At 51.4% G+C, this 15,348-nt stretch overlaps 1 protein-coding gene across 3 annotated transcripts in view; it reads right to left on the reverse strand.

The window, feature by feature from the left end:
- CRISPLD2 (cysteine rich secretory protein LCCL domain containing 2) overlaps positions 1–15,348 on the reverse strand; it is a 42,176-nt gene that overhangs the window by 8,897 nt on the left and 17,931 nt on the right. For all 3 annotated transcript variants that reach the window (XM_069739466.1, XM_069739468.1, XM_069739467.1), the window contains exons 3-11: positions 7,628–7,746; positions 7,166–7,298; positions 6,793–6,908; positions 6,482–6,582; positions 4,929–5,111; positions 4,274–4,334; positions 3,081–3,147; positions 1,721–1,851; positions 1,604–1,647 (exon numbers count right to left, since the gene is read on the reverse strand). In XM_069739466.1, coding sequence (XP_069595567.1) covers positions 1,604–1,647; positions 1,721–1,851; positions 3,081–3,147; positions 4,274–4,334; positions 4,929–5,111; positions 6,482–6,582; positions 6,793–6,908; positions 7,166–7,298; positions 7,628–7,746 — 955 coding nt within the window. The remainder of the gene's footprint in view (positions 1–1,603; positions 1,648–1,720; positions 1,852–3,080; positions 3,148–4,273; positions 4,335–4,928; positions 5,112–6,481; positions 6,583–6,792; positions 6,909–7,165; positions 7,299–7,627; positions 7,747–15,348) is intronic.

Below are 15,348 nucleotides of genomic sequence, written 5' to 3' on the forward strand. Positions count from 1 at the left end.
GATACACCCCCCCACACGTCATACACCTAGATATACCCCCACACACACGTCATACACCTAGATACACCCTCACACACGTCATACACCTAGATACACCCTCACACACACGTCATATACCTATATACCCCCCACACGTCATACACCTAGATACACCCTCACACACACGTCATATACCTAGATATACCCCCCACACATCATACACCTAGATATACCCCCACACACGTCATACACCTAGATATACCCCCACACACGTCATGCACCTAGATATACCCCCACACGTCATACACCTAGATATACCCCCCACACGTCATACACCTAGATATACCCACACACACACACACACGTCATACACCTAGATATACCCCCCACACAAGTCATACACCTAGATATACCCCCCCACAAGTCATACACCTAAATATACCCCCACACGTCATACACCTAGATATACCCCCACACACACGTCATACACCTAGATATACCCCCCACACAAGTCATACACCTAGATACACCCCCCACACAAGTCATACACCTAAATATACCCTCACACACACGTCATATACCTAGATATACCCCCCACACGTCATACACCTAGATACACCCTCACACACACGTCATATACCTAGATATACCCCCCACACATCATACACCTAGATACACCCCCCACACGCGTCATACACCTAGATACACCCTCACACACCTAGATACACCCCCACACACACGTCATACACCGCAACACACACGTCATACACCTAGATACACCCCCCCACACGTCATACACCTAGATACACCCCCACACATCATACACCTAGATACACCCCCACACATCATACACCTAGATACACCCCCACACACGTCATACACCTAGATACACCCCCAAACACACATCATACACCTAGATATACCCCCACACACGTCATACACCTAGATACACCCCCACACATCATACACCTAGATACACCCCCACACATCATACACCTAGATACACCCCCACACACGTCATACACCTAGATACACCCCCAAACACACATCATACACCTAGATACACCCCCAAACACACATCATACACCTAGATATACCCACACACACGTCGTACACCTAGATACACCCCCACACACATCATACACCTAGATACACCCCCCCACACGTCATACACCTAGATATACCCCCCACACATCATACACCTAGATACACCCCCACACGTCATACACCTAGATATACCCACACACACGTCGTACACCTAGATACACCCCCACACACATCATACACCTAGATATACCCCCACACGTCATGCACCTAGATACACCCCCACACATCATACACCTAGATACACCCCCACACGTCATACACCTAGATACACCCCCACACACGTCATACACCTAGATACACCCCCAAACACACATCATACACCTAGATATACCCCCACACACACATCATACACCTAGATACACCCCCACACACCTAGATATATATATATATATATATATACATACATATACACACACACATTACACACCCGTGTACAAGTTATATAGCCCCTTTTACAGTATATACCCCACACATACCACCCCGTACACACTATATACCCCGCCCCTGTGCATCTCACCTGTCACCTTCGAAACCATGAATGAATTTCCAGGTTTGAATTTACTGAGGGACATAAAATAATTGTCAGTTTCTGAGATTGTTAATTTACTGTCGCACAAAAAATGTGACATTTTACCTCAGTGACTCCACGCTGTTCCTGGTGGATTTCACAAAGAACTGCAGTCGCCCCTTCCGGGTTATGTCCACCAGGCCGCCATTGTTATCGATGACCCCATAGTGTATGGCCGCTCTGCAGAGGCTGGACATCTAGAGGAGAGCAAACAGCAGCGCTGACATGAGCGAAACGGGACGATGGTAAACAGGAAGGGGAGGGGCATGTGTAGGAAGGGGAGGAGCAGAGACAGGCACAGGGCGGAGCTGAGACAGGAAGGAGAATATGTAGGAAAGGGAGTAGCATATAGATGTATACATGAAAGGGAGGGGCATATACAGGAAGGGGAGGGGCATGTGTAGGAAGGGGAGGAGCAGAGAGGCACAGGGCGGAGCTGAGACAGGAAGGAGCATATGTAGGAAAGGGAGTAGCATGTATACATGAAAGGGAGGGGCATATACAGGAAGGGGAGGAGCATTTGTACATAAGGGAGGGGCATATACAGGAAGAGGAGTAGCATGTGTAGGAAAGGGAGGAACATAGACAGGCAGAGGGTGGAGAGAGACAGGAAGGGAAGGAGAATATATATGTGGAAAAGGGAGGAGCATATACACAAGAAAGGGAGGGGCATATACAGGAAGAAGGCGGAGCAGAGACAGGAAGGGAAGGAGATTAGACAGGAAGAGTAAGGTGCAGAGACAGGAAGGGGAGAAGCAGAGACAGGGAAGAGCTTAGACAGGAAGGGGAGTGGCAGAGACTGAAAGGGGAGTGGTAAAGAAAGATGGGAAAGGGAACAAAAGGGAAGAAAAGTAGCAAAGAATGGAAGGAAAAAAATGGGAAAGTCAGAGTAAAAGGGAAGGAGCAGAGAGCCAGGAAGGGGAAGAGAATAGGAGGAATAGGGAAACTGGAAGAAGTGATAAAAATTAAGGTGAGGAACATAGAAGGAAGAAAAGCAGAGGGACAAAGGAAAAGGAGGAGCACAGAAAGAAGGTGAGGGGCAAAACATGAAGGGGAGGGGCAAAGAAAGGGGAGTGGCAGAGGAAGGGAGGAGGAATAAAATGGGAGGTGCAACAAAAGGGGAGAGGCAAGGAAAGGGGAGTAGCATAGATGGTGTGGGGGTCTAGCCAGAAGTATGGGGGCACGTAGGAGCATGGTGACAGCCCTGGGAGTTTGTTCCCTCTATCACAGCCCCGCACCGCAGCCGGATCAGCCCTGGTCTTAGTGGAGAGGAATCAGGACCTAGATCTAATACTGAGGGCCCGTGTATACCTGCCCTGTTTGAGCCTGGGAGGTGAATCTGAGCCCTGCGGGGCTCCTTTTAGTCTCGGGGACCCACAGCCGCTGCTGGACCTCCTATATAAAGTCACCTCCAGGAGACACTTACGCTATCATAGAAAAGGGTCCCAAAGATCTTCCCTTTCTTACTTGCGCAGCCGGCCGGACAGAAATACCTGGAACCAATAAAGAGCATCACTGATGTGGGAGAGCGTCAGCATGCAGGACGTGTGCAACTAAGATAAAATGTGACATCTGCTCGCGTTCTCCGCTATCCTGCACAGAAAATGGGAGGAGCTTCAGGACGGAGCGCTAACCGCCACCAGGGTCACATGACACACAGCTCAGATGTGGCAACTGGGAGGGGTTAATCCAATCCGCTCCTAAATCCTGAGGTTTCAGGGTGCGGTCACAGCAGAGGGTGCAGAGACGGAGACACAACTGCCCGGACTTCCCCTTTAAGTGACCTGTAAGTGGAGGATCTGGAGCCGGGAGCCTCCGCATGTAGAAATATTACGGTGAGGAGTGAACCAGAACGAGGACATTCTGTTTATTTTGCTGCCTAAGCTCCAAACCCCATAAGACAGACCATGTTATACCACCAGCGCCAAACAGCCCTCCCCCCCGATGGCCACTCCTCTTCTTCTCACTGTGGATTGTTATGTCACTGTGGTTACCCCAAATTTATACTGCAGCAAACCCATTTATCTCCATAAGGAATGTGAGGGCTGAAAACTAACAGGAGCCGGAACCAGCGCTCGCCCCGTCCACTGCCAAAAACGCTGCGCTCAGTGTGAATCCGAACAAAGCAAAATATTCATACAGGAGAGAAAGCGCAAAAAACACAAGGCAGGACGAGTCCTCCACAGCCCAGGATCCAAAAGATCACATTCTCCTGCACCACTGGGGAGAGGAACCTGCTGCAGGGGTGGGGCATTCCCCTGCTCCCTCTGCGCCTGCCCAGTGGGCGGGCTCTTCCTGAAGTGATGTCAGAGCAGAGTTCACTGAGCCAATCAGATGTTTCCTACTATTGCTGCTCCTCCTCCTCCCTTCCCCCAGACACAGAGAGAACTGCAGCTGCATCCCCCTCCTCCTCCAGCCGCTGCACCAAACGGCAAAATTATCAGAAGCTGCTGGTGCTGAAGTGTTCGGCTACGGTGACATGTCCAGTAATCATCCAGCAGCAATCAGTTTTTTTCGCTGGACAAGCAGGTTGTGCAGACACACGTTTCTGTCCTGTGGACCTGTGACCTGCGCACCGCAGCTCTCCTGCACAGCAATGTGACACCAAAGAGCGTGTACCTGTTACAGGTGGATCCTTTACACTTGTCTCTCATCCGGGTCTCACATTTCATGACTTGAGCTAAAAAAGAAAAGAATTGATATCAACTGATTGATGTCACCGCTGATCTCTACTAATGGCACCGCTGATCTCTACTAATGCCACCGCTGATCTCCACTAATGCCACCGCTGATCTCCACTAATGCCACCGCTGATCTCCACTAATGCCACCGCTGATCTCTACTAATGCCACCGCTGATCTCCACTAATGCCACCGCTGATCTCCACTAATGCCACCGCTGATCTCCACTAATGCCACCGCTGATCTCCACTAATGCCACCGCTGATCTCTACTAATGCCACCGCTGATCTCTACTAATGCCACCGCTGATCTCTACTAATGCGATCGCTGATCTCCAGAAATGCGATCGCTGATCTCTACTAATGCCTCCGCTGATCTCCACTAATGCCACCGCTGATCTCCACTAATGCCACCGCTGATCTCCTCTAATGCCACCGCTGATCTCTACTAATGCCACCGCTGATCTCTACTAATGCCACCGCTGATCCCCAATAATGTCGCCGCTGATCTCCAGTGACTCTGCAGTCTCAGTCTGGGGTCTCTATTCTCAGTTTTCTTGCAGTGCGGCCGTGTGTCTCGTATGTGGCACGTACTCATCAGGTTCTCGTTGGTGGGCTGCGGAGTTTTTGGCTGCGGAGTTTTTGGCTTTGGCGTTTTTGGCACCACTTTGGGCTTGTTGATCTTCTCATGAACCCAGATCAGGGTCTCTTCAGGGACACGAGGAGATTCAATCTCATTGGTTTCATCAGTCTCCACCGTGCCGGCGTGCTTGTCACCTGCAGAAGAACAGTGTGTGATACAACATCACAGAGCGGTGTCCCCGGAGCCCGGACCCCCGCTGAGCAGAGGAACTTGTCCAGCGTCCAACACAAAGCTACTGACGGAGCTATCCTCCCCAGTCACAGAGAGGAGGACGGGGCTATCCTCCCCAGTCACAAAGAGGAGGACTGAGCTATCCTCCCCAGTCACAAAGAGGAGGACGGAGCTATCCTCCCCAGTCACAGAGAGGAGGACGGGGCTATCCTCCCCAGTCACAGAGAGGAGGACGAAGCTATCCTCACCAGTTACAGAGAGGGCAGAGCTATCCCCCCAGTCACAGAGAGGAGGACGGGGCTATCCTCCCCAGTCACAGAGAGGAGGACGGGGCTATCCTCCCCAGTCACAGAGAGGAGGACGGAGCTATCCTCCCCAGTCACAGAGAGGAGGACGGGGCTATCCTCACCAGTTACAGAGAGGGCAGAGCTATCCCCCCAGTCACAGAGAGGACGGAGCTATCCCCCCAGTCACAGAGAGGACGGAGCTATCCTCCCCAGTCACAGAGAGGAGGACGAAGCTATCCTCACCAGTTACAGAGAGGACGGAGCTATCCTCACCAGTTACAGAGAGGACGGAGCTATCCCCCCAGTCACAGAGAGCACGGAGCTATCCTCCCCAGTCACAGAGAGGAGGACGAAGCTATCCTCACCAGTTACAGAGAGGACGGAGCTATCCCCCCAGTCACAGAGAGGACGGAGCTATCCTCCCCAGTCACAGAGAGGAGGACGGGGCTATCCTCACCAGTTACAGAGAGGACGAAGCTATCCTCACCAGTTACAGAGAGGACGGAGCTATCCCCCCAGTCACAGAGAGCACGGAGCTATCCTCCCCAGTCACAGAGAGGAGGACGAAGCTATCCTCACCAGTCACAGAGAGGAGGACGAAGCTATCCTCACCAGTTACAGAGAGGACGGAGCTATCCCCCCAGTCACAGAGAGGACGGAGCTATCCTCCCCAGTCACAGAGAGGAGGACGGGGCTATCCTCACCAGTTACAGAGAGGACGAAGCTATCCTCACCAGTTACAGAGAGGACGGAGCTATCCCCCCAGTCACAGAGAGCACGGAGCTATCCTCCCCAGTCACAGAGAGGAGGACGAAGCTATCCTCACCAGTCACAGAGAGGAGGACGAAGCTATCCTCACCAGTTACAGAGAGGACGGAGCTATCCCCCCAGTCACAGAGAGGACGGAGCTGCTCCCGATCATAGCGGAGAGCGGAGCTTTTTCTCCCCCGGTCACTGAGAGGAGGGCAGGGCTATCCCCCACGACTGACCTTCAGGGAGGGTGATCCTTACATTTTACTCTTTAATGTTCCCCTACAGACTTTTACCTTTGTAGCACAGGTTATTTTTGCAGCTGCCTCCATAGCTGGGGGGACACTCGGAGCACGGCCGGCCATTCTTATAAGGGGCTTCTCCAATCCAGTTTCCCCTGAGAAGAAACATGAAGCACTATCAGTATGACCCGTGCAGCAGAGTCCTCTGTGCTGGGGCTGATGAATGGCGGCAGTGTGTGGCGGATGCAGACAGACGTGCAGAGAATGGCCTCGTGGCGCCACTTATCACACTCGCTGCCGCTGCTCGGCCCATCACAGGGGTGTGATGAAAGGTGCGCTTGTGCCGGACAGGACGGGACTCTCACTTTGGAGAATAGTTGCAGACGAGGTAGACGGCGTTCTCCCAGATCTCCCCCCACACGTTCATCCTCTTGCAGACGTTCACCGCGCAGCCCACTTTAGTGGTTGTGGCCCAGACGATCTGGAGATGGAAAAGACGAGATGAATAGCAGCAGGTTGGAGACAGGTCAGCCGTGGTCAGAAGCATGGGAGGTCGGGGATTGGGGGAGACCTCGGCTAGACCGCAGGGGAACATTGCAGGTACAATACAAGGTCTCCAGCTGGGTCAATGGCGGATCTGTGACGTGGTGGTGATGTGGAGGGGTCAGGGTCCATATACAGCAGTGCCCAAGGGCCCCACAATCCTACAGTATGGCCCCCACAGTGACTGGCACTTACCTGGGTGTAGTGGGTGCACATGGGTCCCGAGCACCGGTCCGGGCAGAAGGGGTTACACTCATGGGGGTACGGATACGTGTAGTCCTTCACCTCGTCATACCAGGACTGGACGTGGAAGGCCGGAGAGCGATACCTTGGGGAGGACAGAACATCATATGTGGCTTATCACAGAGCGGTGACCCCGCCGTCTGTGGCCCCCGCCGTCTGTGCCCCCCGCCGTCTGTGACCCCTGCCGTCTGTGACCCCTGCCGTCTGTGCCTCTCACCGTCTGTGAGCCCGCCGTCTGTGCCCCCCGCCGTCTGTGCCCCCTGCCGTCTGTGCCCCCCGCCGTCTGTGACCCCCACCGTCTGTGACCCCCGCCGTCTGTGACCCCCGCCGTCTGTGACCCTCGCTGTCTGTGCCCCCCGCCGGTGACCCCTGCCGTCTGTGACCCCCGCCATCTGCGCCCCCGCCTGTTCTCACCTGCCCCAGTGCACCGCCAGGTTCTGCCCGATGGACATGAGCAGGCTTGGGGGTCCGTGCTCCCACAAGCATTGCTGGGCCCAGGCCTCCGACGAGCGCTCCAGATCATCGTCCCACGTCTGCAAAGAAAACAAAACACTGGTTTAGTTCTCATAGCTGCTAAACCGCCTCCTGTCAGTGAATGGAAACACTTTACATCCAGGGGATAAAAGCCCGCCATTGCCGAGTACTGCAGACCCCAATGTCACCACGTATCGATCCGTATAACAGCTTGATACAGTGTCACAGACTACCAGCAGTGGATCATCCTCCGCTCAGGCCAGGCCGCCACTGGATTTCAATAAATGATTTATCAGTCACTGACAGCAAGAAGAGGTTTAACGATGGGAAAAAATTAAAACAACGTATGATGGGAAAAAAAATCACAAGTTTCTGCCTCCCGCATTGGAATCACGAGTTACAGTAAAAGCAGATGTTCATCTCGGGTCACGGAACACGACCCAGAAAATGTGCTGCAGAGTCCGAGCCGCACACAACCGCGGGCCGCACCTGTGGAGAATCAGCTCCGTCACCCGCAGAGCTGCCTGTTGTGTACAGGTCATACACAGACGGTCATCCCCTCCGACTCTCATTAACGATAAGGCACCATCACTGCACATAAGATCAGCGGTGCCATCACTGAGAATGCCTCCTATCCATCACCAGAGATCAGAGGTGACATCACTGAGAATGTCTCCTATCCATCACCAGAGATCAGAGGTGACATCACTGAGAATGTCTCCTATCCATCACCAGAGATCAGCGGTGACATCACTGAGAATGCCTCCTATCCATCACCAGAGATCAGAGGTGACATCACTGAGAATGTCTCCTATCCATCACCAGAGATCAGCGGTGACATCACTGAGAATGCCTCCTATCCATCACCAGAGATCAGCGGTGACATCACTGAGAATGCCTCCTATCCATCACCAGAGATCAGAGGTGACATCACTGAGAATGCCTCCTATCCATCACCAGAGATCAGAGGTGACATCACTGAGAATGTCTCCTATCCATCACCAGAGATCAGCGGTGACATCACTGAGAATGTCTCCTATCCATCACCAGAGATCAGAGGTGACATCACTGAGAATGTCTCCTATCCATCACCAGAGATCAGAGGTGACATCACTGAGAATGCCTCCTATCCATCACCAGAGATCAGAGGTGACATCACTGAGAATGCCTCCTATCCATCACCAGAGATCAGAGGTGACATCACTGAGAATGTCTCCTATCCATCACCAGAGATCAGAGGTGACATCACTGAGAATGTCTCCTATCCATCACCAGAGATCAGCGGTGACATCACTGAGAATGCCTCCTATCCATCACCAGAGATCAGAGGTGACATCACTGAGAATGTCTCCTATCCATCACCAGAGATCAGAGGTGACATCACTGAGAATGTCTCCTATCCATCACCAGAGATCAGCGGTGACATCACTGAGAATGCCTCCTATCCATCACCAGAGATCAGAGGTGACATCACTGAGAATGTCTCCTATCCATCACCAGAGATCAGCGGTGACATCACTGAGAATGCCTCCTATCCATCACCAGAGATCAGCGGTGACATCACTGAGAATGCCTCCTATCCATCACCAGAGATCAGAGGTGACATCACTGAGAATGCCTCCTATCCATCACCAGAGATCAGAGGTGACATCACTGAGAATGTCTCCTATCCATCACCAGAGATCAGCGGTGACATCACTGAGAATGTCTCCTATCCATCACCAGAGATCAGAGGTGACATCACTGAGAATGCCTCCTATCCATCACCAGAGATCAGAGGTGACATCACTGAGAATGCCTCCTATCCATCACCAGATATCAGAGGTGACATCACTGAGAATGTCTCCTATCCATCACCAGAGATCAGAGGTGACATCACTGAGAATGCCTCCTATCCATCACCAGAGATCAGCGGTGACATCACTGAGAATGCCTCCTATCCATCACTAGAGATCAGCGGTGACATCACTGAGAATGCCTCCTATCCATCACCAGAGATCAGAGGTGACATCACTGAGAATGCCTCCTATCCATCACCAGAGATCAGAGGTGACATCACTGAGAATGTCTCCTATCCATCACCAGAGATCAGCGGTGACATCACTGAGAATGCCTCCTATCCATCACCAGAGATCAGCGGTGACATCACTGAGAATGCCTCCTATCCATCACCAGAGATCAGCGGTGACCTCACTGAGAATGCCTCCTATCCATCACTAGAGATCAGCGGTGACATCACTGAGAATGTCTCCTATCCATCACCAGAGATCAGAGGTGACATCACTGAGAATGCCTCCTGTCCATCACTAGAGATCAGAGGTGACATCACTGAGAATGTCTCCTATCCATCACCAGAGATCAGCGGTGACATCACTGAGAATGCCTCCTATCCATCACCAGAGATCAGAGGTGACATCACTGAGAATGTCTCCTATCCATCACCAGAGATCAGCGGTGACATCACTGAGAATGCCTCCTGTCCATCACTAGAGATCAGAGGTGACATCACTGAGAATGCCTCCTATCCATCACCAGAGATCAGCGGTGACATCACTGAGAATGTCTCCTATCCATCACCAGACATCAGCGGTGACATCACTGAGAATGCCTCCTATCCATCACCAGAGATCAGCGGTGACATCACTGAGAATGTCTCCTATCCATCACCAGAGATCAGCGGTGACATCACTGAGAATGCCTCCTATCCATCACCAGAGATCAGAGGTGACATCACTGAGAATGTCTCCTATCCATCACCAGAGATCAGCGGTGACATCACTGAGAATGCCTCCTATCCATCACCAGAGATCAGAGGTGACATCACTGAGAATGTCTCCTATCCATCACCAGAGATCAGCGGTGACATCACTGAGAATGCCTCCTATCCATCAGCAGAGATCAGCGGTGACATCACTGAGAATGCCTCCTATCCATCACTAGAGATCAGCGGTGACATCACTGAGAATGCCTCCTATCCATCACCAGAGATCAGAGGTGACATCACTGAGAATGTCTCCTATCCATCACCAGAGATCAGCGGTGACATCACTGAGAATGTCTCCTATCCGTCACCAGAGATCAGCTGTGACATCACTGAGAATGCCTCCTATCCATCACTAGAGATCAGCGGTGACATCACTGAGAATGTCTCCTATCCATCACCAGAGATCAGAGGTGACATCACTGAGAATGCCTCCTATCCATCACCAGAGATCAGCGGTGACATCACTGAGAATGCCTCCTATCCATCACCAGAGATCAGCGGTGACATCACTGAGAATGTCTCCTATCCATCACCAGAGATCAGAGGTGACATCACTGAGAATGCCTCCTATCCATCACCAGAGATCAGCGGTGACATCACTGAGAATGCCTCCTATCCATCACCAGAGATCAGCGGTGACATCACTGAGAATTTCTCCTATCCATCACCAGAGATCAGCGGTGACATCACTGAGAATGTCTCCTATCCATCACCAGAGATCAGAGGTGACATCACTGAGAATGCCTCCTATCCATCACCAGAGATCAGCGGTGACATCACTGAGAATGCCTCCTATCCATCACTAGAGATCAGCGGTGACATCACTGAGAATGTCTCCTATCCATCACCAGAGATCAGCGGTGACATCACTGAGAATGTCTCCTATCCGTCACCAGAGATCAGCGGTGACATCACTGAGAATGCCTCCTATCCATCACCAGAGATCAGCGGTGACATCACTGAGAATGTCTCCTATCCATCACCAGAGATCAGAGGTGACATCACTGAGAATGTCTCCTGTCCATCACTAGAGATCAGCGGTGACATCACTGAGAATGTCTCCTATCCATCACCAGAGATCAGCGGTGCCATCACTGAGAATGCCTCCTGTCCATCACCAGAGATCAGAGGTGACATCACTGAGAATGTCTCCTATCCATCACCAGAGATCAGAGGTGACATCACTGAGAATGCCTCCTATCCATCACCAGAGATCAGCGGTGACATCACTGAGAATGTCTCCTATCCATCACCAGAGATCAGCGGTGACATCACTGAGAATGCCTCCTGTCCATCACTAGAGATCAGAGGTGACATCACTGAGAATGTCTCCTATCCATCACCAGAGATCAGCGGTGACATCACTGAGAATGTCTCCTATCCATCACCAGAGATCAGCGGTGACATCACTGAGAATGTCTCCTATCCATCACCAGAGATCAGAGGTGACATCACTGAGAATGTCTCCTATCCATCACCAGAGATCAGAGGTGACATCACTGAGAATGCCTCCTATCCATCACCAGAGATCAGCGGTGACATCACTGAGAATGTCTCCTATCCATCACCAGAGGTGACATCACTGAGAATGTCTCCTATCCATCACCAGAGATCAGCGGTGACATCACTGAGAATGTCTCCTGTCCATCACCAGAGATCAGAGGTGACATCACTGAGAATGTCTCCTATCCATCACCAGAGATCAGAGGTGACATCACTGAGAATGCCTCCTATCCATCACCAGAGATCAGCGGTGACATCACTGAGAATGTCTCCTATCCATCACCAGAGGTGACATCACTGAGAATGTCTCCTATCCATCACCAGAGATCAGCGGTGACATCACTGAGAATGTCTCCTGTCCATCACCAGAGATCAGAGGTGACATCACTGAGAATGTCTCCTATCCATCACCAGAGATCAGAGGTGACATCACTGAGAATGCCTCCTATCCATCACCAGAGATCAGCGGTGACATCACTGAGAATGTCTCCTATCCATCACCAGAGATCAGCGGTGACATCACTGAGAATGTCTCCTGTCCATCACCAGAGATCAGAGGTGACATCACTGAGAATGCCTCCTATCCATCACCAGAGATCAGAGGTGACATCACTGAGAATGTCTCCTATCCATCACCAGAGATCAGCGGTGACATCACTGAGAATGCCTCCTATCCATCAGCAGAGATCAGCGGTGACATCACTGAGAATGCCTCCTATCCATCACTAGAGATCAGCGGTGACATCACTGAGAATGTCTCCTATCCATCACCAGAGATCAGCGGTGACATCACTGAGAATGCCTCCTATCCATCAGCAGAGATCAGCGGTGACATCACTGAGAATGTCTCCTATCCGTCACCAGAGATCAGAGGTGACATCACTGAGAATGTCTCCTATCCATCACCAGAGATCAGCGGTGACATCACTGAGAATGTCTCCTATCCGTCACCAGAGATCAGCTGTGACATCACTGAGAATGCCTCCTATCCATCACTAGAGATCAGCGGTGACATCACTGAGACTGCCGCCTATCCATCACCAGAGATCAGCGGTGACATCACTGAGAATGTCTCCTATCCATCACCAGAGATCAGAGGTGACATCACTGAGAATGTCTCCTATCCATCACCAGAGATCAGCGGTGACATCACTGAGAATGTCTCCTATCCATCACCAGAGATCAGAGGTGACATCACTGAGAATGCCTCCTATCCATCACCAGAGATCAGCGGTGACATCACTGAGAATGCCTCCTATCCATCACTAGAGATCAGAGGTGACATCACTGAGAATGCCTCCTATCCATCACCAGAGATCAGCGGTGACATCACTGAGAATGCCTCCTATCCATCACCAGAGATGAGCGGTGACATCACTGAGAATGCCTCCTATCCATCACCAGAGATCAGCGGTGACATCACTGAGAATGTCTCCTATCCATCACCAGAGGTGACATCACTGAGAATGTCTCCTATCCATCACTAGAGACCAGAGGTGACATCACTGAGAATGCCTCCTATCCATCACTAGAGACCAGAGGTGACATCACTGAGAATGCCTCCTATCCATCACCAGAGATCAGAGGTGACATCACTGAGAATGCCTCCTATCCATCACCAGAGATCAGAGGTGACATCACTGAGCATGTCTCCTATCCATCACCAGAGATCAGAGGTGACATCACTGAGAATGTCTCCTATCCATCACCAGAGATCAGAGGCGACATCACTGAGCATGTCTCCTATCCATCACCAGAGACCAGCGGTGACATCACTGAGAATGTCTCCTATCCATCACCAGAGATCAGCGGTGACATCACTGAGAATGTCTCCTATCCATCACCAGAGATCAGCGGTGACATCACTGAGAATGCCTCCTATCCATCACCAGAGATCAGCGGTGACATCACTGAGAATGCCTCCTATCCATCACCAGAGATCAGAGGTGACATCACTGAGAATGTCTCCTATCCATCACCAGAGATCAGAGGTGACATCACTGAGAATGTCTCCTATCCATCACCAGAGATCAGCGGTGACATCACTGAGAATGCCTCCTGTCCATCACTAGAGATCAGAGGTGACATCACTGAGAATGCCTCCTATCCATCACCAGAGATCAGAGGTGACATCACTGAGAATGTCTCCTATCCATCACCAGAGATCAGAGGTGACATCACTGAGAATGTCTCCTATCCATCACCAGAGATCAGCGGTGACATCACTGAGAATGCCTCCTGTCCATCACTAGAGATCAGAGGTGACATCACTGAGAATGCCTCCTATCCATCACCAGAGATCAGCGGTGACATCACTGAGAATGTCTCCTATCCATCACCAGAGATCAGAGGTGACATCACTGAGAATGTCTCCTATCCATCACCAGAGATCAGAGGTGACATCACTGAGAATGTCTCCTATCCATCACTAGAGATCAGCGGTGACATCACTGAGAATGCCTCCTATCCATCACTAGAGATCAGCGGTGATATCACTGAGAATGTCTCCTATCCATCACCAGAGATCAGCGGTGACATCACTGAGAATGCCTCCTATCCATCACCAGAGATCAGCGGTGACATCACTGAGAATGCCTCCTATCCATCACCAGAGATCAGCGGTGACATCAGATTGCTCGGCATACATCCCCCATGCCTCTCAAGCAGATGTTTTCCTTTGGAGAGTGGGGGTTGTAGTAGCAGTGTTGCCCCCCTTGGTCTGGAGCGGTGGGCACACAGTAGCTCAGTGACGTGGCGCCTCTTCCCGGCAGTGTTGCCTCTGGATTTTCCATACAGTAACTCTGCGGCTCGGATCTATGGATTTTTTACATTGGGTTTTGGCTGTGATCCACAATGGAAAATCTCCAGGAGCGCGGAGGCCGCGGAGCCGTCTGAGAGCTGAGGCTTCTGTGTATCTGATGGCAGAGTATCCACAGCTGCTTCATCACATCTTGTGCCAGCACCGCCGAGCGCCCAGCTACAATAAGACATAATCCGAGGATGCAGAAGAAAGTGACGTCACTTATAAAGGGACGATTTCTGCAGACTATGGGGTCCAGCAGCAGAGACCCCCGACCATCTGATGAAAGTGGTGGTGGATCCTGTGACCCCCAATCATGGCACTGAAGGTCGGGCCCAGTATGCAATATCAGGAGAATATATACAAGACCGGATCACCCCACAGCAAATCTGATCAGGAGAATATATACAAGACCGGATCACCCCACAGCAAATCAGATCAGGAGAATATACACAAGACCGGATCACCTCACAGCAAATCAGATCAGGAGAATATATACAAGACCGGATCACCCCACAGCAAATCAGATCAGGAGAATATATACAAGACCGGATCACCCCACAGCAAATCTGATCAGGAGAATATATACAAGAC

This window comes from Ranitomeya imitator, chromosome 9 (assembly GCF_032444005.1).
Source record: "Ranitomeya imitator isolate aRanImi1 chromosome 9, aRanImi1.pri, whole genome shotgun sequence".
Classification (NCBI taxonomy): domain Eukaryota; kingdom Metazoa; phylum Chordata; class Amphibia; order Anura; family Dendrobatidae; genus Ranitomeya; species Ranitomeya imitator.